The 26,951-nt window shown below is 46.3% G+C and overlaps 1 protein-coding gene across 1 annotated transcript in view; it reads left to right on the top strand.

The window, feature by feature from the left end:
- The window catches only part of SLIT3 (slit guidance ligand 3), a 594,031-nt gene that overhangs the window by 392,990 nt on the left and 174,090 nt on the right, over positions 1-26,951 (top strand). Inside the window, exon 5 of the mRNA XM_026510940.4 lies at positions 10,531-10,602. Within this exon, the coding sequence (XP_026366725.3) occupies positions 10,531-10,602 (72 nt within the window). The remainder of the gene's footprint in view (positions 1-10,530; positions 10,603-26,951) is intronic.

The raw sequence follows: 26,951 nt of genomic DNA, 5'->3' as shown, positions 1-26,951 counted from the left end.
TACCAGAAAAACATGTTAGAAGGTATACTTTCCACCCCCTTAATTTTTGCTAATTGTACAAGTGGGTCTTCACCGATGGGATCTTCTGCCTCAGAACCTAGGCTATCCGGCCACCGTCTGGGAGGCAAATGAAGGTACCCGGTCAGCAATTAATCATGAAGCAGCCCAGATGCACATACTTCATTTCAGAACAAATTCCATAAACGCTCCCCCAACCCCTGCTGCCTCCACCCCCCTGCTCGTAAGGTTTCATCTCCTAATTGCAAAAGCTTTTTGGCATGGGAATGTCTTTGTGAAGAAGAGAGGACTCAATTTGGGCCATCTCTCTAAAGAAGACACGGGAACAAGGACGCTTCTCCAATTAATCAGCAAATGCTTCGCTCCAGCTTTCGGCCAGAGGATCGATTTACATAAAGCTATTCTCAAGATGAATTTGCCTCCCCCTCTACTCCCCACGCACTCCCCTTGTCCAGCCAGCGTTAGACGTGCTCCTGGATTTCAGATTGGCAGTGTCAGCTACGACAATCAAATTAGGGATGAAAGCCTCAGAGGGCTGCCAAGGGAGAGAGACGGAGGGAAAGGAGGGGATCGAACAGTATGTCAGCCTGGAAGGAGGATGGATTGCACAGAAATGGGTTCCCTTTCCCCAACTCTATTGGGCAGACACATGGCTTCAAACAAAGGAAAAAAAGAAAACCCTGGTCCCCATTCTTTTGATACCCCCCCACACACACACATCAAGATTGGGAAATTAAACCAAAACGTTTCATTGGGCCTAAAATTGGCAAAGGACTATCTTGGGCATGTGATTAGATCCTTCGGATCAGATGGTTTTCAGCATCAGATTTCTGCCCACGATGTAAGAACACAAAAATCTCAGTTACACCCACTGAAGGGTTCGTGTCAGCGGACACACGAACTTGAGTCAGATGCTGGTAGTTAGAATCCTGCTGATGTTTCTTAGGCCACTTAGTGAAGCAGGGAAGTCTGGACCAGAACAGAGGGCACAATTGGACTGATAACAAGAGCTCCCCAATCCTGTCTAATGTAACTACCTTGTCGCTAAATTGTGGTAATTCTAGGAGTTAGCTGTCGAGAAGCTCAGCCTCTGCATCCTTTGCTGGAGATGATCAGTCAGCTATAATGCTGTTTCATGAACACAAAGAGCCTTAGTTGGCGTTGCATATGATAATTCAATGAAGAAAGCTTCTGTTTGGACTGGAAGCATTGGTTAACCCTGCCAGCCCTGGAAAGTTTGTTCGGAAAGATGCAAATTAAATCCTATGCCTGGAAGGCGGTTCTCTGCTCGTAGGAGGAATGGCTGAATGACTAGGATATTTCAAGCCCTGGCTTGCTTCCTTAAATCCAAAGGCTTCTATCTTGAATGGCTCCCTTTCACATTTCCTCTTGTTTACCCACCCGCCCAGCCTCCGAGGAGTCCCACACTGGGCTCCTTTAGATTGGATCCAGTATCTAATACTTTTTTCCTCTCTTGACAATGAGTGGGCATAGAACTGTGGCATCAAGCTCCTAGCCTTATTCTAGAAGTGCACTGTCCAATATGACAGGTGCTAGCCATGTGTGGTTACCGAGCACTTGAAATGGGGCTGGTCTGACTTGAGATGTATATAAAATACACACCAGATTCTGAAGACTTGGTATAAAAAAGAATATAAAGTATCTCATTAATTTATTTTTATATTGATTATATGTTAAAATATTTTTGATGTATTGAGTTAAGTAAAATACTTTATTAAGATTCATTTCAGCTGTTTTTATTGTTTTTAATGCAGCTAATGGAACAAATTAAATTTCATGGGTGTCTCATGTTATATTTCTATGGGACAATGCTGTCCTAGAATTAGCAGATCCCCTCTGGAGGGGTGTTGGCCTCCATACCCTTCAGCCTTGGGCTGAAGTGTCCTATTGACTAGCACGGAGGGTTATTTTTTTTTTAAGATTTTATTTATTTATTTGACAGAGATAGAGACAGCCAGCGAGAGAGGGAACACAGCAGGGGGAGTGGGAGAGGAAGAAGCAGGCTCATAGCAGAGGAGCCTGATGTAGGGCTCGATCCCACAACGCCGGGATCACGCCCTGAGCCGAAGGCAGACGCTTAACCGCTGTGCCACCCAGGCGCCCCGGTTATTTGTTTTTAATTGGGGGGAATTCATTGGGATGGGCCCTATGTCCCCCAGCTCACCCCTCCTTACTTTTGTGTCCACAGTCAGCCTGCTTTGCTCATTTTCTTTAACCTGTGTGATCCTAAAGCATTTGAATTTGTGATTTCTAGAACATCTGCCCATAAGGAGACAGAAGGTGTGTATGTTAGTGACTAATCATAGAGCAAACAAATAACCCTAACCTTACTTGCAGTCCTGCTCTAGAATGGTCACAGCGCAAGATCTGCCTCAAGGCCCGGCTGCTCATTACCTGTCCTCCAGTGTTTTTCCCCCTCAATGCAACCCTCCTAGAAACCTGGGGAACACTTGTCTGTGAGGCCGCACCTGGAATGCTCTAATCCCAGTCACCTGAGTCTCCCTTACAGGTTTAGGGGAGTCCAGGGGCAAAGTGCTTGGTTTCCTCCTGCTGAATCGCTGGGGTCCCAGGGAAGGGTGTAACCATCAATGGACTCTTATCCCTTCTAGGTCAGCCTCCAAAGTGGGCCCCTGCGTGGCTTTGTCAGGTATGGATTAGATATTGTCACTCTGTCCCCCTTCAGCCTTCTGTGACGCTATCCCATAAGTACTTTGTCCAACACCTGCAGGCTCACACCTGAGACACGGGAGGCCTTTGCACCTTGGCCCCAAAATTTTCCCTAGATACTTAAGGTAATAGGATGCAGTATTTGTTAGCTTCATGCTAATAAGACAAAGATAGGGATTTGCATTTATATCCTGCATTAGAGTATAGAAAGCACTTGATTTTTCATTACTCTCAATGCTTATCCTGATTTCACAGAAGCACAAGTTGAGGCTCAGAATTGAATTGATGTTCTTACAGACACACAACCCATTAAGTAGCACAACTGGGGTGTGAACTCAGCACCTAATCCCATGCACAAATCATCCTATGCATCCTCTCAAACTTGTTCAAAGTTTACACTCCAGAGCCCATCCCCAGGGTTTCTGACTCGGTAGGTCTGGGATGGGTCCCAGAAATCTGCATTATGTTTTTTTATTCTGGAAAATTTCACACATATGTAAAAGTCAAGCACAAGTTATAGGGGAACTCCTTTGCACCTAGCACTCAGCTCCAGTAAGTATCCGTTCATGGCCAATCTTACTCCTTCTCCATTTCCACCCACTCCCCCCTCTTCCACATTATTTTGAAGCAAAACCCAGACATCGTCATTTAATCCTTAATTACTTCAGTATGCATCTCTCAAAGATAAAGACCTCAATGAAGGGAAACATAGCCCACAATACCATTATCCTATCTAAATTATTTTAGAAACAAAGGATCTGTATTTTTTGAAGCATCATCCGAAAATTCTGGAGAGGTAGACCATGAGCCCCACTGCGAGAACAGCTGCCGCGTGCCATGCCAACTCTGAATAGCATCTGCAAACCGTCCTGATTTTATCAGATGTCCACTGTGAAAGATAAAACCAAAGTACTCGATGAAATAAGACTGCAAGTCCCAGTGATTCAGATCAGCATCTTCCCCCCCCCCCCAAAAAAAAACTTAAAAGATGTCGAGCATCGAGTAAAACAAAGCTGTGAATTATTTTCCTTGCTGGTTAGGAACAGTCTGAAGTGTGACTTTAGATACAGGATTTCTTCTTGTTGGAAAGGGAAAAAACCGTGAAACTGCAGCTCTTACATTGGGGGACATCTAGATGTTTGTTTTCCAATCAAATATGGGAAGAGTTCTGTTCATTTGATCGGGGGTCAAAGAGAATGCAAGCTCCAGGACAGGAACTCAGTTCTGTTCCCTTCTGTGTCTGAACATGTGACACAGAAGAACAGCACATAGTAGGTGCTAAATTTATTTTTTGTTGCATGAAGAATCTGAGCTGACACTTAATCTGCCAATATTAAACAGCTGAATGGTGTGGCTAGGAGTTTTCTAATGAGCTTGTCAGAGAAGGCAGAATGAAAGGAGCTTTTCCTGATCTCTTTCATTCAGTAAGTTTTTAGCATCAGGAGAGCAAGCGTGTAAACTGGTGCAATGAAATATTCAGAAGCCAGCTGGAACAGTGGAAACTAATCATTTGGGGTTTTTTGTTTTGTTTTGGTTTGGTTTGGTTTGGTTTTGGTTTTTTTGGTCATGTTTTGGTTTTTTGTCCCCCAGTGATACGTCGATTCTCTGGGTCTCTGGCATTCATGGCAGTTCTTTCAGGAAATGATTCAGCTATTCCATTATAATCTCCCTCGGACAAAGGATGCCATTGACTAGACACCCAGCTGGAGGTACCAGGGCTTCTTAGCTGGGACATATGCTTGGGGCTCACTTGGTTTGACCCAACTGCAAACACATATAATCTTGCTTATTAAGGTAAATTGCCTGCAGAAGAGATTTACCTTTTAAGATAAATCCTCCCCGAAGTTCACATCGTAAAATCCCCAGGGAATAATTTTTCCTGCATGTCTGTCCCTCCCATTGTATAAAATAAAGTAAGCAAGACCATCTTTCTCTTGGACTCCTAGAGAGGAGCGATAATGTCACAGTTACTATATATTAGGAGTTGGGGCTAAGGGGAGCAGGGTTCAGCTTTGTATAACATGGCAGCAGTGAGAGTACAAGAATTTTTAGATTCATGGATTATCTATCAGAAATTTTTTAAATCCCTAAATGAATTTTGATTGATACCTACTGTACCAATGGGCAGGTTTCCCCCTAATAGGCAGTGACTAGGAAAGTAATTTTAATACATACTCAGGCCAAAGAGAATCAGAGTGGTAATCCACTGCCCTGATCTCAAATCCAATAATGGTTCCAAATAAAAAAGGTTTTGTTTTGTTTTGTTTTTAACATTTTATTTATTTGAGAGAGAGAGAGAGAGCACGCGTGCGAGAGCGAGCGCACAGATGGAGAGGGAGAAGCAGGCTCCCCGACGAGAAAGGAGCACGATGCAGGGCTCGATCTCAGGACCCTGAGATCATGACCTGAACCGAAGGCAGACACTTAACTGACTGAGCCACCCAGGCACCCCTAGAAATGCTTCTAGATCATCCCCTCTTTTAGTTTGGCTAATCAAGTAGTGGTGGGTTTTTTTGTTTTTTGTTTTAAGTTTCTAGAAAGGTACCTAATTGTTCTCCGTGTACGGCGTCTGGGGAGGTAGACAAAGAGGGTATCGACCGGGTTGTCGCAATTTCCTTTGGTCACTAATCCTCCCCTGTGACCTCTTGATCCTCGGTCCTGAATATGTCATCTTTCATGAGTAATTTTTTTTTAATCTGAGAACTTCCTGAATCAGGAGAATTGCCCTTGAAGCCTTTTTATGAATGCTTTGGGTTGGATCCTTTGGGTCTCTTTACTGACACTGGCTCCCATCTCCTGCTTCTTTAGATTTTGAGGATAAAGATCATGACCAGGAATGTCTTCAGCAGTCTTAGAGTTGCTGGAGTCACCCTGTTCAGCCTAATGGAGAACAGGCAGAGCCAGGCAATTTGTGTTTTTCTTGGGTGGTCTCTAACCAAGGACCATCTGATGCTGAGCTCTAAAGGCCCAGATCCCTTGGTTAGAGACAGGAGCTCCCAGGATATGGGGCTAAGGCTAGGACTTTTCCTAACTGACCTGTATTTCCCTTCTTGATCCTGCTTCCTGCATCCCTTACTGGTCTCTCCCAGGAGCACTTTGTGAATCCATCACTTGGCTAAGTGTCAGCTTCTTTGAGAGCCCAATCTGAGACCTTTTCTCCTGAATCAAGCTCTCCTCTCCCATTCAAAAGACTCTAGAATCAAATATGGATACTCCTATCTAGATGATAGAGGAGGGAAACTTTGATCCCTCCCCCAGATTTTATGGAAAGAATATTAGCAATGTTTATGTGTTCTATTCTTTGCACAGTTTAGACATATGTCCTGAAGAGGGTCATAAAGAATGTTCTCAGCAATATAAAATGCAGGACTGAATGGGCGGAACATCATAGAAAGAAATGCAGGCGTTTGGTGAATGCCTACAGGGTTCCTGGTGCCCTGCAAGGCGCACCTATGTCAAGTCCTTTCATCCCCGTGATTAACCGAGGAGGTCAGTAAAGCCCCCACTGTAAAGATGGGGAAACTGAGGCACAGAGCATTTCAGTAGTTTGCATGGTCATACAGCTAACTCGCTTGCCCCACCTCAGAAACAAGAATCCCCAAAGGTTGGGGGAGTTTCCAAGCCCCATCTTGTACCTTTGGAATAGTTGAAGTTTAACATCTAGGAGCAAATTCCACCCCCCACAAACTGCCATTTAACACAGACAGGACTTCCTGGGAGCATGAATGTGACCTGAGACAAGTGCATTGTCCCCACCAGAGCGAAGAGGAGACTATTTTCCTGCTTCTTGCCTTACCATCTTCCCTGGTAAACATGGGGTGGGCAGGGGTGGGGGTGAAAGTGGGGACTGTCATTCACTGTTGCTCTGAGAACAAAGCATGCCTGACATTGCAGGGAGAGACCGGGAAGCATTGCAAAGCTCCACTGGAAGTAGACAACCTTTCAATCCATTTATCAAAGTGTCTGCAGTTCCCGTTTCAAGGTAGATGAAGCAATAATAAATTTGTGAAGAAAGTTAATCTGTGTCCAAAGCATTTTAGTAAATTAAAAAGGGGGGGGTTGGCTGGAAGGGGGATATATTGGTTCTTGCCAACTCCTATTTGACTTACTGTCTCCTTAATAAGTCCTCTTTGGTCTTGTGTTTTTGGATGGAATAATCCGTCGGTTAATCATCTTCCGGAAGCAGGAAAATGCACTTTAGCTAATGCAGTTCTCCTTTCTTTCAGAGTCCTAATTATTTAAAGGCATCCCAATCCGTAGCCCTATTTCCCAACCAAGAAAGCGTTTCCCACCAGCCATCTTCCTTTACTTCCCCCAGAAAATTTCAGCACACCCCTTATCCTCTTATCGTGCTCCAGCCTCATACCTTTCATCTAATGTTAAAAAAAAAAAAAAAAAGTTCTCTTTCCCTGGTTCCTTCTGAGCGTTTTCCCTCAGGAGGGGCAAGGTACTAAACCCCCAGCAAGCAATTGGCCAGAACTAGGCTCTTGGACACTGCGGATAGATTTTGTTATTTTTATGTAAATGTCAGCTGAAAATGGTGGCTCTTGTCTCTCTCAAGGGTAGTGCTTAGCCCTAGCTCCATGCTCTGGCATCACGCTGAGATAAACGCGCTATTAGGAGCCTTCACAAAGGCCTCGAGATAATTGTGAAGGGGCAGTTACCGAAAATGAAGCACCCAGCCCTGAACCCTCCTCCACGCCCCATCAGTAACACCATTAAAGCTGTCAGTTTGTCAGCCCACTGGAGGTATTTATGAAATCAATATACAGTCCTGCAGATGGATGGCAGTGGTATTGTTAGCTGGAGAACAGAGGCTCAATGGAAAATAAAATTAATAAAATTTACAAGCGGATCGTCATGGGGAACAGATAAATTCCCTACAATCCACTGTTTTGCTCAGTTGTGGCAGGAGGAAAGCCATGGCAGAGAAGTGAAAAAAAAAACTGTACTTTAAACTGGGTCCCTTCAAACAGGAGCAAGACTGGGTCTACTTCCAGCAACAAAACAGTGACCAGAAACCCAAGGGGCTGCCCCGTGCGATTACAGGGTTTTGCCTGTGTGATTGCTTCTGTGGGATGTTTCCCAGCAGCTGGGCCCGATTTTTCTGCTAAAATGTTACTCTCCTCTTATCATCCCACCATATTACAAGCCAGAACCATCATTCAGTTATTTCTTCAGTATGTTTGGAGCACCTTAAACTCCGAGGGTTAACGCAGTATTGAAGTACGTGCCCTTTCTCCTAGCTCCTAGGCATGGTTATAGCTGACTCATCTAAACCCCTCCCTGTGTGCTCCCCTGCCCCTGATTCTGATCGTCAGCCGTTGGCCAGAAGTATGGCCCGACCTGTTTCCCAGAGTGGCCAAAGATAGCAGCCAAGGCTGGGAGGGTAGTGAGCAGGGGCGTGCTGTCCTGGAGACCAGCCTTTACTTGGCAGAAAAGACTAGGCCCATTGTGGTGGCTGGAGCCTTGGGTAGAGCCCAGATGCCTGGTGGAAATTGCATTAGTCAGATGACAGGACCTGCGCCCTCTTCTCCTGGAGTCTGATGGAGAGCAGAGAAGTGACCTTGGTGACCCCGCCTGACCTCTCCTGTCACCGTGGGCTTTGTTCAGTGCCCCGACTCCAGGCTGGAGCCCTGCTCATTGAATCAGGCCAGCCGGGGGAGCCTGCAACGGGGCTCCTTGTGCATCTAAATTTATTTACACCAGTTGCAGACAGAGGAAACTGGATTTGAGTTGGGGAACACCGTGTTATTCAGTCCCAGAAGCCACCCGTAGTTGTATCTACACCCACCCCAATTCTGAGCCTTGCCTTGGGGCTTAACCATGGCCCCAGACAATCCCCAAGTGTCTAAAGTTCCAGCCGGCTGCTTGAAGTGTGATAACTCCTCTCCGCAGGTGAGAGCAGGAAAGGGACGCCTCTCTTCTGTTTTCTGTTTTTCCTCCTGCTCCTTCACACAAGGTGAATTTAGACAGCCTAAGTTTTATTTTTATTTTATTATTTTTTTAATTTTATTTATTTTTTTAATGATTTTTTTATTATATTTTTAGTCACCGTACAGTACATCCCCGGTTTCCGATGTAAAGTTCGATGATTCATTAGTTGCATATAACACCCAGTGCACCATGCAATACGTGCCCTCCTTACTACCCATCACCGGTCTGTCCCATTCCCCCACCCCCCGCCCCACTGAAGTCCTCAGTTTGTTTCTCATAGTCCATAGTCTCTCATGTTTCATTCCCCCCTCTAATTACCCCCCTTTATCCCTTTCTTCCCCTACCGATCATCCTAGTTCTTATGTTCCATAGATGAGAGAAATCATATGATAATTGTCTTTCTCTGCTTGACTTATTTCACTTAGCATTAGTTTTAGTGGGGGATGGTTGTCTGACCTCTCTTTTCAAATAAATATTTGGAGTCCTCTTCAGCTTTGATTAGGTTCCTGTGGAAAATCAGTGTGGGACAGTATCCATTAGTACAATCTGCCTCTGGGACAACTTGGCAGTTAAAGATGTTTACGCTGTGACCCAGCACGTTCTCCTTATAGGACTTTATACCAAGGAAGGAGCTCAACGATTGCCCCCAAAAACGTGTGGGGAGGAAAACTCATCCTAGCGTTTCCTTAAATGACAGTAGCCCACAGTGCGGGATCCTATAGCCCTGTATACAATTGGATGGTGTACAGTGATTAAAACTGTTGGCGCACACGTACTGTAATGACGGGAACAGATGCTCTTAATATAATAACTGGAAAAAGAGTTTATGACTGACTATATACTATGAGATCATATTGGTGAGATTTATACATATTGCTCCTCATTTGTAACAGTGGTTAAGGTCTGGGTAGGTAATTGTTTACCTTAATATCTAATGATTTTTGTGTTATTTTCAAAATAATTGAGATATATATCTGTATCTATAGATGTATATACATACGATTGGGGTGTGTGTGTGTGTACACACAGGTATGACTGATTACTCACTGAGATTCCAGGCAAGCTTGAGGTGTGAATGAAAACAAGTGCATGTGTTTGGTTTGAGTGGGGGGGGATGGGGGGAGGGAAACAGAAAAAGCCACATGGGTCTTAGGAAAGGAAACTGAGGCTTTGGGGATTTTTGAAGAGGACCCTGTCACAAGACCTGGGTTTGAGCCGACTTCAACACCTGACACTTTGTCCCTTACCTTTCTTCTTCAAAACAACACATTAGCACTGCTTAATGCTAGATGAAGGGCCAGTGGGACCCCCATTTTGGACAGGTTTGTAGAAATGTAATTTGAAGTCATCAGGCCTGTCACTAAGCCGATCCAGGAGGCCCCCGGGGGGTGTCTGGGGCTCTGGAACAAACGGAGATGGTCACCCCCATCAGAAAATCAGGATGGCTAGGCTCCTTTCCAATCCCAGATAACAAAGGCAGAGAGTGCCTAAGAGTGGGAGACTGAGTGCTGTTGACCCTGCAGTGGGGGAGGGACATTGGGGGGTGGGGGGCAGCAAGAGGTCTCTCTGGGAGGTGGCAAAACAGAGAATTGGGTGCGGTATGAGCAACAAATAACCCAGCGTGTTGGCTCGTGGCCTGGAGGTGCGAGACCACCCACAGAGCCCGCCCTGGAGGCGAGCGGCTCCCGCCTGGTAACCATTCCAGCAAAGGCCATCACTAGAGGAACAATGTGAAGGCTCGTAGCAGCCTGGGGCCTGAGACTGAACAGTCCCTCCAACACTCCTGATCTCAGAGGCAGCCTGCGAGGGGTTTTGTTGTCGTAATGAGATGCAGATAAAGCCGGGCCTTGGTCCTTAATGCGGTGTGCCTCTTCTCTTCCTGTTTAGAGATCTGAGCGAAAACCAGATCCTGGGGATCCCGAGGAAGGCGTTCCGTGGCATCGCCAACGTGAAGAACTTGTAAGTGGTTTGTTTTGTTTTGTTTTGTTTTGTTTTGTTTTTCTTCTCTGCAGATGTGACTTTCTGGCGAGAACAGGGGTGAGGGACGCGATGGGAAGGTGGCATCCCCTGCCGTGTGCTGGTTCGGTGCAGGCGCCTTTGAGACAGAGTGAGGGATGTGCTTGAGTGGTTTCCAGGGAACACACGTTGGATGCCATGACAGCTCCACGCAGTCCCGTTGCTCTCTGGTTTTCCGGCCCCAAGTGTGAGCATTAGAGTCCCAGACCTGGGTCAGCGCCTGGCCCCACCATAGCTCTGTGGCCTGGGGCTTGACTCAGCTACTCCCCAGGTCGTTATTTTCTATAAAATGGGGATGATGGACTGGTGGGGGCATTCACACAAATGAGGAAGCGTGCCTCGTACATAGTAAGTGTTCAATAAATGGGAGCCCGGATGATGGGGGTAATGATCATGACGGCAACGGCATCACCGTTAGTAATAGGGTCTGGCGAGAGGGCCTGGCCGCTGGTATCCCAGGATCGCAGGGGGACGCAGCCACATCCACTCACTGCACTAGCTGCTTGGTTTGGGAGGTGTTTTTAGTTTTATTTTGAAATAATTATTGATTCCCAGGAAGTTTCAAAAATACTAGATAGGTCCACGTGTCCTTTTACCCCAGTTTCGTCCCAGTGGTAACATGTTACATAACTAGTACGGTGTGAAAACCAGGAAACTGCCATGGGTGCACTCCACGGATGTTATTCTGCAGATTTTGGATAATTGCTCCCCTCGTGTGTGTGTGTGTGTGTGTGTGTGTGTGTGTGTGTGTGTGCGCGCGCGCGCCTGCCTGTGGGGTTCTGTATCATTCTACCCCATGCAGACTCCTGTGCCCACTGATAGGATCCATGAAGAACTAGTCCATCACTATGTGTCTTAACTTGCCAAATAACCTTTGTTGTTGTTAACCTGGCCTCCATGCTATTTAGCAGGGACTCCTGGGCCCTTACTTTCACGAGGACTGTGCCTTCTGAATTCTCTGCCCTATCTCCATGTCCATGTGTTCAGAGCGTGTGTTGGGAGATGGGCCCAGGAGAGGGTCTGGTTGGTCTGGGCAAGCATCTCTGTCCACTGGCCTCTGCAGGCTCCCACTCAACTTGAGAAGTCTTGAAGGAGGTTTCTTTAAAACTACTTTAGCTGGTTTTCCTTATAAGGACTGCAGGGATATTAGTGTCCTGGGAAGCTGATGATGGCTCCCAGATACAGGCTGTCTGCTTCCCCTGTGGCTGAGAACCTAGCGGGAAGTTTTGCTGTTTCACATGCAAAGCACACAAGAGGGCAGAGGCATCTCGAGGTGAAGGGAGCCTAGGGCAGCGAGGACTTTGCAAGGGGATTCCACACAGCAAGCTGCCCACCGCTTCATCTGGGCGTGTTTGCTCAGAAGCAGGAGAGGGCAGGCTGGAGCAGACAAAGCCATGGAGAATGTGACTCAAGATTGTGCATATAAACCCAAATTAAGATGCTAATTAGCATCCCAGAAAGGCAAGGCAAGAGAACTTAGAGACCCTCTAAAACCCCACCGGTCAACAGTGAGAAAATTGGGGACCAGAGCAGGGCAGTAACTAACTCAAGGTCAGCCAGCTTCTTAATCTGGCTGATGCCCAGATATACATTTTACATATGTAATGTGGTTTATCTGTTCTGTCTCATGGCTCTAATTTTAAATGGGCCAGTTAACAACAACAAAACACTATAGTGATGTATACGCAAGCTGTGTAATTACCAACTGCAGTTTTGGTTCTCAAGAAAGTGATTAAATCTCACAGTGGTCCACGGTAGTTGCTGAAGGGGGGGGGGCGGTTGTTGTTTTCCTGTAATATCTCTAACTCCACAAAGGCCTCAGGAGCTCAAAGATTCAAGGTTCTGCAAACACAGACTCCTGAGTCACTCAGGAATAACTGTCAGGCCTTCCTTCTCCAGGCCTTGCAAATAGGTGTTACTCAAAGGCCTGAACTCAGGGAGGATCTTCCTTTTGTTTTTTATACCCAGTGTCAGCATGTGGTCCTGGGGGCGAGAGGAGAGGGAAGTAAACACACTGCTTAAAGGATGAATTAGCCAACAGAACTAAAGGGGGGGGGCTGATCGCTTTACACTTTGAATCAGTTCCGTCAACATACCTTGGTTGGGCAGAACCTATGAGGCCCAGAAGTATTATCTGTATTCTTGGGTGGCTTACGGTAAAACTGGAGACAAGACACATGGCTTTAGGGAGCATAGCCTAAAAGTTAGAAACATGGCTTTGGCCACCTGATAGATCTAGGTCTGATTTTCAGCTATTGTGCACACAGAGTCTGTGACCTTAGGCACATTACTAGACACTTCCGAACCTAGATTTCCTCCACTGTAAGATGAGGATAAGAATTGTACTTAACCTCCTAGGCTTTTTGTGAAGGTTAATAAAATAATGAGTATGGATAACTTAGTACTATGCTTAGTACATGGAAGATATTTAGAAAGTTCTAGCTACTGTGACTGCTGTATTCCTTTGTTGTAGTTATAATCCTAAAGACTTTACCCAGGCCTGAATGATGACTGGAACTCACAAAGTAAATGAGGCAATAGTGTGTGCAAATATAGAGGCAAACCTGTATAAGGTGTGTGTTAAGGGACACAGGCAGAGCCATCTTGTGAGGGTGGGGGTTTATGAGACAGAACAACAGGTGATAAGGTTAGGAAGAGAGGTGGAGGCCAGGTGGAGGCCAGGTGGAGGCCAGGTGGGGGCAACACTTGCCTGCAAGCACTTTAGATGTAGGCACTGAGAATGTAGATTTTTCCAACATGGGAAAAATCATGATGAAGTCATGTATTGTGGAAGAGGAGCCTAGGACAGGAGGAGGAGGAAGAGGAAAGAGGGGGACAGGAGATGAGGCTGAACCCAACGTAAGGGGTCAGGGCTCACACTTGGGAAAGAGAGCAATCAGAAGTGAAGAAGGATCCAAAGATACCAACAGGGCCAAGGCAACAGAAATTGGCAATCAGTGAGATATTAGTAGCCGGGGGGGAAGAAAAGTAGAAAATGATGAGTTTCCGAGCTCAGACGATACAAGGAATGATGGCAAATTTTCATAGACTTTCATCTATGCAGCCGTCAAAATGAACCTGCTAAATGCCAGCTCTGGGGCAAGCCACAGAAAGTAAGAGCTGTAGATCTGTAGATCTGCGAGCTTTGCCTTCTTGAAGCTTCCACTCCACAAAGACCGAAAGGTCAGGAGAAAAGACAAACTCGAAGATCGTTAAGTTGGGTGTGAAGTGATGTCAAGTCTTCCACAGACAGGTGGATGGAGCATCTTCTGTGTGTTGGAAGTTGGCGAGCCTGACATCCCATCCTCTTGCTCCTGCGGGGTAAATGACTTTGGTCTCTGGGCCACGGCTTTGTCTATGAGCCTCAGCTTCGATGGCTTTAAGAAGAGGGAGGTAGAGGAAATAAGCCTTCAGCGAAACTATCATGTGGGTAATTGGAGATGTAGGAGCTGAGCTGAGGAGCAAGTTCAAGGAGGGGAAGCATCTGCATCGAGGTGATAATTGAAGTTATACGTTTAAATATGCATCAGTACATGTAAAATAGAAGACGCTTTGCAGAAATTAAGTTTGTATAAAACCTATTAAGGAAACACTCCTCCTCCTACCAGACCTCAATTACCTGCATGTAGGTTGTCTCTCTCGTTACAAATTTTAAATCTCAGGAAGGTACATCCCTCTCATCAGTTTGTTTCGAGAACCACCTCCCATTCACCCCCTCCCCAGCCTTCTCTACCACCTTGTGTGAGCTCGGGGAACATAACACTGCTCTATTTCTTAGGTAAAATAGGAGTAGAGGATAAATTATTGGAGTATCAGGCTATGAAATGACTACAGTTGGGCCTATCCACGATACCATATATTTCATTAGGAAGAGAAGGTCAAGGATTGTCTATTTTTTTTTTTAATTTTGTACTCTTGACATGGATTTTCTTTGCTTGTCCTGACATTACCCTTCGAGAAGGAAGAGACTGTGATACACCCGTTTTCCAGATGATAAAGTTAAGTTTCGATCAGTGTGTTTAATTTGGTTAAAGTCAACAGACGCAGTTGGGCCTAGCCCTCCCCACGTATCTATCCTTAGTAACATACCCAACCATGTTTTAGACTCTATCCATAGACACTTCTGTGTACCCAGGTCCTCTCTACTCAGCCATGCTAGCAACAGGAAGAAAGGACAAGTAGCCAAGAAGCCTGTAGCAAGGGAAGGCCTGATTCACAGAGGCAAAGGGGCAAGCGTGCAACGTTTGTCAGAGCCGAGGGCGGGACACACGTGGTGTGTAACCCAGTGGGAATGGGTGCTAAAGGCAGTGGAAGGAAGTCCCTAATTGCTTCCTGGTTCTCAAGAGAGAAAAGGTAATTAGCTGGGGATACCACTCTATGCAGTTACTGAAAGCTGGATTTATGGGCTGGTCCCACTCTGCTGCCTGTCTGCGAAGGGGAGAGGTGCTGTGTTTAAAGAGCAGCAGTGAGCTGGACAACCAGATCTGGAGAAAGAACACTTGGAGAGACTGTCCTGTAGGTAAAGCAGCAGAAGCTGCCTCCTGTGTGCAAACGGTGCGCCGGGTACTGGACCGGAGGCATCGGGAGGGGGAGAGAGGGAGATCGTCGGGAAGGCACAGAGATAAGGACAAAGAAGTGAATTGGGAAAAACAGAGGTGACAAGCCACCATCCAACAAAGCATAGGAAGAAAAAGACAAAAGCCAGTATAGATTGCTTTTTAAAAAAATGTCCCCTTGCCCTATCTTTCTCAGCACTTGTGTTTTCCTCTGTTTTTCAGTTTCTATTTGCGAGGACTCTGTAGGACATGCATTCCAGAAGGGAAAATCAATAACCCCTGTCTCCGCCAGCTAGCGGAATTTGGACTTGACGGTTTCAAAACAAAGCGAGGCAGGCGGCCTTTGTGTTCTCTAGTTAGTCTGGGTTGCCGCACTGCCCGAGTCTGCCCTCCCGCTTCCTGAGATTAATGAGGGCTGTCTCCGCCCGCCCGGTGAGCAGCCAGTAATCTTATGTGAGGGTGAGGGAGGTGTGTGGAGGGACACGAAGCACCCACTCGCTGGGAGCATCCGTGTCTGCTAATCTCGGCAGCTGTTCATTCTGCCATTGTGCCTGGAACAGAGTTCACGCTCCTGGTCATGCCCTGCAGGCCACCCTATATGGCGGGGCGCTCCCTCACCCACATCACGCCCCGTGCTCCACCTCATCCCTTGAAACACTCCCCGCTCCTTCCTCCCTTTGCATGGGATGCTAAGCCCTCGCAACTCGGCATGGTCAACTTCAGATCCATTCTCACCTCCAACATCACCTCCTCAGGGTGGCCTTCCCTGACCCATCCAGAGCAGCTCCCCCAGGCTTCACTGTCCCTCCTCTCTATCCCACTACCCAGTTATATTTCTTCAGAGCACTTAGTGCCCTCTGAAATTATCTTGTTCATTTATTTGTCAACCTGTCTCCGTCTGTCACCCAGAAGGAACATGTGTACGCGGGGCCTCTCCTGCCTCTGTCACTGTGGAATTCCTAGTGCCCAAGCAGTTTGCTGCAGAGAGTATGGTCGACTAAAAATGCGTCAACTGAATGTTTGTTCATCCATTCCTTGAGTATTTGCAGTTGACCTATTATGTATAGGAAATCATGCACAATCATGAAAACGTTGAATATGAAAATATTATAGAAAGAACAAGATACCATCCTTGTACTCAGAGAACTCAGTCTAGTGAGGGGACAGACTAGTGAGTGAGAAGGTACAGGCCGTGTACCAGGACTCAGTTGGAGGTAAGGACGAAGGGGCGGGACACACGTGGTGTCCCCCAGACAGGCCTGATTCTGGCTTCACTCAGGAAGTGACATGAGTTGGGTCTTGAAGGATGAGTAGGAGTACGTCCGGGGGAAGGGCTTTCCAGGCAGAAGGAACAGCATGTGAAAAATCACCCACTGGTGCAAAGGCACAGAGGTATACGAAAGAGTCGATGCTCGGAAGAGTTGATGGCTGGAACGCAGCAAGCAGGAGAGGCACTGAAGACAGATGAGCTTAGCGAGGCAGGGAGTTGGGGCCAGTGGGGAGGGGACTTCGAATGTCGTGATTCATGGCACCACGTGATCCACTGAAGGGCTTTTCATGGGGGCGTGGTGTGACCAGATGTTCATTTAAGAAAGGCCATGCCAGTGACAGTGGGAAGGACAGACGGCCGAGGGGAGACTCAAGTCCTGGTGGCCAGTGGGAGTACTTGTGCAGCTGTTGACAGATGACAGGGCCCCAAAGGCAGGCTCGGTGGACCTAAAGAGGGAGCGGCAAACTGCAGAAACCTGCAGGGGCAGACTGGGCAGCCGAACCGAGTGCCCGTCACCAGGGCCTGGCAGGCCAGAGGCAGAGACAGCTTTCAATGCCAGGCATCTCTGCCGGCTCGGACGCAGGAGTGGTGCCTGCCTCTCATGAGGAAAGCCGTGCTGCCTCTTGGACAGGGGGTTCAGGAAATCTGCTCTCAGGGGGCAAGCAGATGCTGTGCGATCACCTGCCCAAGGGGCAGCAGGGTTTCCAGCCTTTCCTCCCTCCGCATTCATGGCTGTATGTCAGGTTCAGAAATGCTGCTGGAGGAAGCTGGACTGGACCCCCATCTGCTAAGTGCTACCCAAATAAGCTACCCTTAAAAAGGGATCCTGTCCGCCCTCCTCCCTTTCTTCCTTTCCCTCCTTCTCTCCCTCCCTTCCTCCCTTCTTTCTGCTCTTCTGTCTTTCCATTCTTCCTTCCACACATCATGATTGAGCCCGTACCCATACCAGACCCGAAGCCAGTCCTGGAAACAGAAGAATAAGACATAGTCCCTGTTCTGGAGAAATTTCATCTGCAGAAGGAGGCACGCAGATTAACACAGAGCATATATAATATGATAAATACACCCCTAGAGCATCTTCTCTACCTGCCCCATGGCCAGCAGTGCAAGTGCTCAATAAGCAGCAGTTGATTTATTACAGTAAAGCCACGGAAATGAGAAAAATAGTAGAAGACACCGGTGAATTAGATCCCGTTAGTCTGGGAAAGATACGTTACTATGTTACCCGGAGGCGAGGAGGTGGTAGTGGTAAGTGCCCCATTCCAGACGTTGTGCCTAGAATTGCAGCCGTGTAAGTGGCAAACAGAACCCCTTCCCAGCCAGATCACACAGTTTGTAGTCTGCGTTAGGGGTCCTCTCTTGCGCTTTGGATATTTCTTATGCTCACTCTAAGTTATAACTGTCTGCTCAGTTGTCTTTCTCCTCCCGTGGCCTGAAGCTATGTAGACAGAGAGGTCGAGTCTGTCTTGCTCGCCGTCTGCTTGTTTGCAAGAGTCGGTCTATGCCTGGCATATATGATAGGTGCTCAAACAATGAAAATTAATAAGTGGATGACTTTCAGAACAGAAAGGCTCCAACGCTTAGCGAATCACTAAAACCCTGAATGAAAGAGCACGATTACATCTGGGAACAAAGAAAAATTAAAGCTAAGCCTCGAGAACCAACCCATAGAATCCCTCATGGTTTTTTCAGGATAATGGAGACCACTGTTCTGTATCTAGCACCAAAATTTACTGTCCGGGATATTTTTATTTGTGGACAAAATGCTTTTTAAACTCATCACAGATATTTAACCCCTGTGAGCATTAAATCCACAGAAAATGAGGGGTTTAACCAAGCATGTGGAATAGAATCCCTTCTTTCCTGCACCCTGGCAAGAAGGCACAGTGGTTTTGGGCGCCTCGGAGCTGAGCTGCGTGGTCTTATGAGAAATTTACCATTGGGCTGAGCTTTTTGCCTGGAGATTTTTAGCTCTCAAAAGAAATGAGGGGCGCCTGGGTGACTCAGTTGGTTAAGCGGCTGCCTTCGGCTCAGCTTATGATCCCAGGGTCCTGGGATTGAGCCCCTCATCGGGCTCCCTGCTCAGCGGGGAGCCTGCTTCTCCCTCTGCCTCTGCTGCTCCCCCTGCCTGCTTGTATGCGCTCTCTCTCTCTCCCTCTCTTTCTCCATCTCTCTGTCAAATAAATAAAATCTTTAAAAAAAAAAATGAGAGGGTCTTCAGAGGAGGAAAGATTAGTATGACAGTGGGGGTTACTCTTTGAGACTCTAGTCGCTATTGATGCTTTGATTCTGTGTCTCATTGGAGACAGCGTAGTATAGTTTTGAAGAGTGTAAATGTAAAGTGTGAGTTTTAGAGTCAGACTTGATTTTTTTGTTTGTTTAATTCCAGCTTTGCGCTTATGACCTGCGTGTCTTTGGGCAAGTTAGTTAACCTTTCTGAGTCTCAGTTCCCTAATCTATAAAATGGGAAAAAAGCAAGTGAGGAGTTAAACAGGAAAGTATGTGCTTTATGTGTGTGAATAATAATGCTTTATGGTTTTCCCAAAGCCTTCATAGGTATTATCTTTTTTTCTTTAAGGATTTTATTTATTTGAGAGGGAGATCATGAATAGGGGTAGAGGAAGAGGGAAAAGCAGACTCCCCACGGAGCAGGGAACCCGATGAGGGGCTCAATCCCAGGACCCTGGGATCATAAGGGAGTCCAATGCAGGGCTTGATCCCAAGACCCTGGGACCATGACCTGAGCTGAAGGCAGGTGCTTAACCAACTGAGCCACCCACGCACCCCATAGGTATTATCTTGTTTAAGCAGCCCTGCCAGATCATTAGGGAGAAGTTTATTAGCCTCTAGGTATAGATGAAGAAGTTGAGGCTCAAAGAAATGCAGGACCTCTCCGAAGGCAACAGAGCTGCTCAGTGACAAGGCGGACGTGGGACCCCAGGATGCGTCAGTGCTTTTCTGAGTGGCTGGCTAGGAAGAGCTCTGAGATTTGGTGAGCACGGATGATGTCTTGTAGGAAGCAGCAGGTATAGATCAGTGGGGAATGTTGGGAAAGCATGTCTGACACCCAGCACCAGCCAAGCCCCTGGGAGGCAGGAATAAGCTGTCATGGTCACCATTTGGGAACAAATTTCTGAGAAGACCAGCAGGAGTGTCTGAAAGTGTGAGTTCTTTTTTTAATTAATAGACTTCATGTTTTTTTTAAGAGCAGTTTTAGGTTTACAGAATAATTAAGCAGAAGGTACTTAGTCCCATGTACCCTCTGCCCACAAATATAGTTTCTCCGATTGAATCTTGCACTACCGTGGTGCACTTGTTACAATTGCTAAGCCACTATTAACACATTTAACTAAGATTTGTAGTAGCTAGTAGGGTTTGCTCCTGCTGTTGTGCGTCCTCTGGGTTACGGCAAATGCACGATGACACGTATCCACCTTTGTAGAGACATGCAGAATAGTTTCACCGCCTTAAAAATCCCCCGCGCTCCCCGTTCACCCCTCCCTCCATTCTCCTAAGCCCTGGAGTGTGAGCTTTTAAATGTACAGGGAAATCCCTTCGTGTTCCACAGCCCTTCACAATAGCTTATATCTGTTCCATTGCTCAGACTCGAGCAACCCACGTCGTCTTTTTGCTTCTTTGAGAGAGGGTGAGTGACACCCGGCAAGTTTAAGTGCCACAGAACACATCAGCAAGAAAGCCAGGAGCAGTCCCGGCTTTCTCACCTGTAGCCTGAGGTGTGAGCATTAGAATTTCTTCCTGATTCCGCTCCTTCAGAGGAGACCTGTACTTCAAAGCCCCTGCCTGGGGCTGGTGTTCCCGTAAAGACTCCGCATAAACTCTGAGGGTGTTTAAATAATGGTTGCAGTCTCAGGTTCCCAAGTCAGCCTGCATGGAGTCACATGAACCCTGGCTCCTACCACCTATGTGATCTTCAGCCAAATAGGTCACTTTCCTGGCCTCAGTTTCCCTACATGTTATGTGGAAATATGACCCTTGTAATGGTGTTGTCATGAAGATTAATAATAATCGCTCCTTTATCTCATCTCTGCGAATCAATTTGAATCAGACTATCACATCTCATGGACCATCTTCCCTTCTGAGACAAAATACACACCCCAAGAAAAAGGTTATATTTACGGTGTTCCACTTCAGACCCTTAAAAATATTTAACTTCCTCACACCTTCTCTTCTTTCTTCCAGTGGGGCTGTCGTGTTCTGGTTTATGGCTTGTAATAGGCAAGGTAGAAAACAGGTCAGAGAAAAAGCGGTGTACTTTCTCCACCCTGATGCATCTCCCTGTCCCCAGCAAGACACAGAAGGCACCAAAAGAGCCCGGGAGTTGTGGGCTCAGTCACAGCTCTGCTCTTAACTGCTGCCTATCTGTGATGGGCTGAATAATGGCCCCTCCAGAGATGGCCGCAATCTGAGCCCCGGAATACATTACTATGTACCCTACATGGCAAAAGGGACTTTGCAGATGTGATTAAATGAAGGATCCTGAGATGGATAGACTATCGTGAATTATTTAAGCGCACCTGATGTAATCAGAGGGTCTTTATAAGAAAGAGGACAAGCGCTGGAAGCAGGGGGAGAAAGACCATGTGATGAGGACAGAACTTACCTGGAGAAGGCGAGGAAACAGATTCTCCCCTAGAGCCTCCAGAAGGAGCACAGCCTGCTTGCACTTTGACGTGAGCCCAAGTGAAACTGATCGGGAGCTTCTGACCTCTGAATGCTGAGATAATACATACATATTTTAAACCTCTACGTCTGTGATAATTGTTACGGCGGCAGTAGGAAACCAATACTAATACTGCCCTCCAGCTGCCACTGAACTAACCTCTTGGTGTTGGCTTTCTTGTCTGTTGCGATCAGTGGATTTCAGGTGTATTCTGAGAAGCTCTAGTGCTTCAAATGCCTACAAATAAAAAGTTACTTTTAATAACGACAAAGTTTTGAATTCTCTTAGACATTGATGTTCAACATGAGATTTTGAATAACTGAGATTCCCATTAAAAAAAAAAAAAAAAACCCTTGAAAAATCACTGGACCAGACAATCTTTCAGGTAGGTTCAGACTGTAAAGGGTGATGATTCCTTGAGACCATCATCAGGGAGGAGCTAGGTTGTGTCATTGAGAGAAAAGTCAGCAGCAGAATCAAAAAGCCAGGATCTGGTGGGGACCAGCAGAGAAGGAGATCAGAGTAACACTTTATCTCAGTGCCTAGAAGTTGGTTACCCAGGTGGAGGGTCTGGGCTGGGCTTACCTTAAGAGAGAAGAAAAAGAGAAATTGGATGCTGACTGGGAGACATTTTCTGGAATGGGGCTGACGGCATCTGAAATCTTTGGGACATCCTTGGGACTGGTTACAGATTTCTGCAGCATGTCTGAGTTCAACCAGCTTTCCTGCACAATCTCCGTTCCTGCTTGCCTTGCCAGATTGACTGGTTTACATCTCAGGGAAATGACTGCTTCGGGAAAGAGGGTTCTTTAAGGACTTCAGGGAGGGAAGACTTGGTCAGCCACGCACTCAAGAAATATTTGCCAGATGAATAAAGAAGTTCTCGAGCAGGGCCTGAGACAGTGGTTTTCAGAGCCTGAGATGTCAGCCCCAACACTGCTCATGATGGGCACGGGTGTGTTATTGGAGCTGGTGTTTCAGAGCGCCTTGTTGTATCAGAACTGACAAATCTATACGCACGGCTTTGCCAGAGTGGAGCACTTCTGTGTCTGCCGCCAGTGCTCAGCTCTGTAAATGGACAATGTGTTACAATGTGTCCATTTAGAACGACAGCCGTTGTTTGCCATTGTTAACACTCTCCTTTAAAGCTCTCTTTATAACCAGGCCCCAGGCACAAGTGCCCAAAGCTAAATTACTTCTAAACGCCAATGATCCGTTCTCAGGTACCGTGTCTGCCAGGAAAACTGCCTAGCTGGACAAATAAGTACCTAGCAGATAAGATTTGGTTTGCCCAGCACATGGCCCAGCGGCAGTTCTGAGATTTTATAGCTAATTAGCATTTCATTTGGGAAGTTGCACTTCTTTTTCTGCTCTTAGAAGCAGCACCATTTCTTGGGCTCAAGGATATGGGGTATGTGTGCTGAGATCCCTCTAAAGCCCATAATTTAGCCTGAAATGCTCCTATCTCCTCCCCACTCCCTCATAGAATAAACAGAGGCTGCTTGAAGAAAGGAGTAGTAGCTTCAAAACAGACAGTCGTTCTTCTTAGTAAGTTCTTATAGAGCCCTTAATTTATCTTATTAATTTCTACCTGTCATCTCACTTAATCTCCATTGACAACCTTATGATTATTGCCAATTTACAGATGATAAAACTGAGGCACAGAGGAGTAAAGTGATAAATCCCAGGGTCGTATGCTGATAAGTGGCAGAGCCGGGACTTGAACCCAAAGAGTTTAAATCTAGCACCTGTGACCACTATGCAGTGCTGCCTATACTTAGAAAAGCGTTTAATGAAAATAAACCAATGGACAAAATCCCACCTCCAGACAGGTTTTATTTCTTCTTCTTTGTGGGATTCCAAAGATCAGTAAATTTTGCTTGAGAAATCTGGTTTTCCAGCTTCTCTGGAAACATCAGATGTGTTAACGCTGGACACTCAAGCCTGCCTGGCAAACAGTAGCCGGAAGCATAGTTGCAGCTTCCCTCAACAGTATGCTGTCCTGTCCCCAGCAGGCCTGCTTCCCTGGTCTTACAGGCTTCTCAAGAATCCCATCGTTGTGGGGAGCCATCTCCAAGGAAGAGTTACCACCCCACCTCTTCCGTAGAAGCGTCCCCAGTCTGCAACGGTGCTTTGCTACTTAGGCACAGTACTTCTCTTCCCTGAGCCTTCACTAACTTTTCAATAAAATGAAGATGATTGTTAGCCCCGAACCAAGCCACAAATTTTCATGTTAAAGTTAAATAAGAAGACAAGTGGAAAGGCCTGAAGATAGAGCTTGGCACAAAGTAGTTGCTCAGTAAATATTAATTTTCTCCACCCCCTCCCCTCACATTTTTCCTCCTTCACCTTCACTGATGCCGGGAGAGAGAACCCCACAGTCGGCCTATTGGCATAAAGGGTTGGAGGAGAGGGGAGGGTTTGGAGACTTGGTTTGGTTGTCTTGGGCATTCTCTCTGTTCCAGTATCTTGAAGACAAGCCCTTCAATAGGGGTAGTTGGCTTACATACCATGAGTGGAAAATGACGATTGGAGGGGGCCTGGTGGTATTGAGGGAGTCACAGGAAGTTGTAGACGCTATGGCTAGCTGGAGAACGATGGCTCCATCTGAATATTACCGTGACGTGGCTCCCACCGATGTTTATAGGCTCACCTTTACCAATTTTTTTTTCATTTTCCTGAAAGAAGCAAGAAATTGAGATTTCTCTGTAAAATCATCTGATTTCAAGATGTCGGCACCTAACGCAAAATCTTTGTAAACACTCAGTAGCCTCTTTGTGCAGGCTAAATAACACCACGTGTGGGTCAAATTCGGCCATGGGGTCCGACCTAGGTGGTGCCTCCCACTCCCTGAGGAGCGGACTGCCGCAGGAATGGAAGTGAAGGAAAGGTTCTGGTGGTTTGTCCCAAAGCCCGATGTGTCAGTAATCTGATCTTTGCTAATGTGTTGGCAGGCTGTAGTGCCATCATTCCTTAAACCACTTAAAATCCACCCATTTCCAGAGGCCCTGAAAGAGTGGCAGTCGGAATGCTGGAGAGGGATGAATTTGAGAACAATACTCCCGTAACCACATCACGCAGATCACTGCTAATTGTGCTACGCAGAGCACTGTCCCTGGACTTAAACTTCCCTTCTGACCACATCCCATAGTGTTTTGAGGCCAAATACCCTGCCAGGAATTGGGTTTGCGGCCTCAGAGTATGGCCTTGGCCCATCCCTGAAATGGGTGACTTTGCTATGCTTTCTTCAAAGTCACACCCCAGTGGTCATCTTCACTGAAGAATCCCAACACCGCCAACCCCCGAGGGACTGATACAGTCTTTAGCTTGACTTCAGGTTATTTATTTGGATAGACTGTTGACTCAATACACGCAGATCCATCTGTGTGCCTCCACGGGCACGAGCGTCATCTCGACACCATCAGTGATTGCCTGTCCTTTCAGAGCTCACGAGTGGAGTCCTGTAGTCCCCTTTCTTCTTCTCGCCCTCTCCCACCCCATAATTTTTCTCCATTGGGTTTGTACAGTAATAATCATGAAGTAATGATCGCATTTCTTCATTATAGCAATGTGTAATATTTCCAAAATGTGGGTTGATGATGCCCTGCTTCCTGATCTGGACCTTATCAAGAATCCAGATGCCTGCACCCTGTTATTGACTAAGTGAATCTTGATTTCTGGTTGGGGCCCCGGAATCGGCATTTTAGCCCACTCAGGCTTGATTCTATAAGGTTTGAGAATGACTTGTGTGCTGGATTAGGACTTGGCATCGAAGTGAGAGGAATCTGGGTCCCAGACCTCCCCACTGATCGTAAGCAAGTCGCTAACTTCTCTGAGCTTGTTTTTTTTTTTTTTCACGGAGACTAAAGATAGTACTTACATCAGATAATATTTGTGAAGTAGTTAGAACTGACACATAGTGAGCACTTCAAACATGAGTTATCTCATTGAGTTGTTATAACAACCCAGTGAGGTAGGTGGCATCGTCCCTCTTTTCAAGATGAAGTTTAAACTCAGCAAGGTTCAGTAGTTTGCAGAGATCACACAGCAGAGCTGAAATTTGAACCTACATCAATCTGACTCAAACTGTTAACTGTCCTTAAAACAATAGTGGGAAATCAGTCCAGATTTGAAATGAGAGCAAGGGGGCCTGGAGGAAAGGGGTGGGCAGACCCGGCCTTGTCTGTGAGGCAAGTATCTGTGGTCTGTGTTGGGCTTTCCCTGTGTGCCTTTGGGAATGTGAGGCTGTGGTCGTGGCTCCCATTGACTCCTTTGTGTCTAATATTCTGGCCTTTGTTGCTCTTAATTTGTCAACCCCTTGGAATGTTGTCAGTGGAGGAGGTCCCATGTCCTGACAATGGATTGGAGAATGTGGGAGGGCTTCATCTGGAGCGAAGCCAGAGAACAAAGCCTCCCTTTCAGTTACTTTGAGGCCTTTGTCTCCCCCAAACAGTGGAGAGTGGAGGACCTCTGGTTTTCTTTGGAGCCATTCCGGGCTTCTCCCTGTGAGTGCCTTACAAGCTGGGAATGAGCCTGGCCCCACTTTAAGTTTATGCCAGCTCTGCTACACCGGTGAACCTTGACCCCAACTGGGCGGAGAGAGGGTTGCCATCTGCCCGAGGCCAGTGTAATCCACACATCTTATAGGGAGAAGGAAAAAGGCATCTAAAAAAAGAGATGTCAAAACTCATCTTGCTTCCTCAAACTTGGTTACTCTACGAGGATTTTTTTTTTTTTTTTTAACCTATGGTGGGGTGGGTGGGCAGGTGAAGCCCACTACTGTTTCTGTTAGGAATGAGAAAACGGTTTGAGATATGGAATTAAGCTATTAAAGAATCTACCCAATATGTCATTAAGATGTCTTTAAAAAATCAGATTACCAAACCATGTGTTCTCGTTTATTTTAAAAAAATACAAAGAAAGGTACATTTAAGAGTGTGAATATGGTCGTGTATGTTTGCACAGGAAATAAGTCTGAAGGATATAAACCCAAATGCTGACAGTGGTTAACTGTAAAGGGTAGGAATTTAGGTGATTTTAATTTTTAAATCAGTTTTATTGAGGTATAATTTACTTACAATAAAATGCATGCATTTTAACTATACAGCTCCTTGCATTTTGACAAGGGTATTGTCCTGTAACCACCACCTAAAGTGTGCTTTGTGTCTGTGTACAGTCAGTCCCCACTCCCCTTTACCTATGCCTTGAGCCTGGCAGCCACCAGCCGGCTCTCAGGCACTACCATTTTGCCTGAGGAACTAGTTCATATAAACAGACTCATACAGTGTGTTGTGTAACCAGCTTCTCGCACTTAGTATAATATTTGGAAATTCATCTTACACTGTATCGTCTATCGGTAATCTGTTCTTTTTGATTGCTGAGTAGTACTCCTCTTACGGATCGACTGCAATATGTTTACCCACTCTCCTGTTGGTGGGCATTTGGGTTGTTTCCAGGTTGTGGGTATTATGAATAAAGCTGCTATGAACTTTCACTTACGTTTTCATTTCTCCTGGGTAAATACTTAAGAATGAGTTTATTTTTTTTTTATTTTGTCTCCTTTCCAGTATTTCTACAGTGAACATACATTACTTAAGAGCAATTAGAACAAATACCAGAGTAGGATATATCCCATATCCCACTGTTATAGAAAGCTGACGTAAGTTGGGAAAGATCTTACTATATTTTGGCCATGGCTGTCTTAATTCTAGGGTAGTGCGTCCAACTTCTCCCCATGAGATTTGGAGGTGATTAGAGAGATTCTTTTCTTAAGTGCTTGCTAAGA

This window comes from Ursus arctos, unplaced genomic scaffold, assembly GCF_023065955.2.
Source record: "Ursus arctos isolate Adak ecotype North America unplaced genomic scaffold, UrsArc2.0 scaffold_15, whole genome shotgun sequence".
NCBI lineage: Eukaryota > Metazoa > Chordata > Mammalia > Carnivora > Ursidae > Ursus > Ursus arctos.
This window is presented reverse-complemented; position numbering and strand designations above follow the sequence as displayed.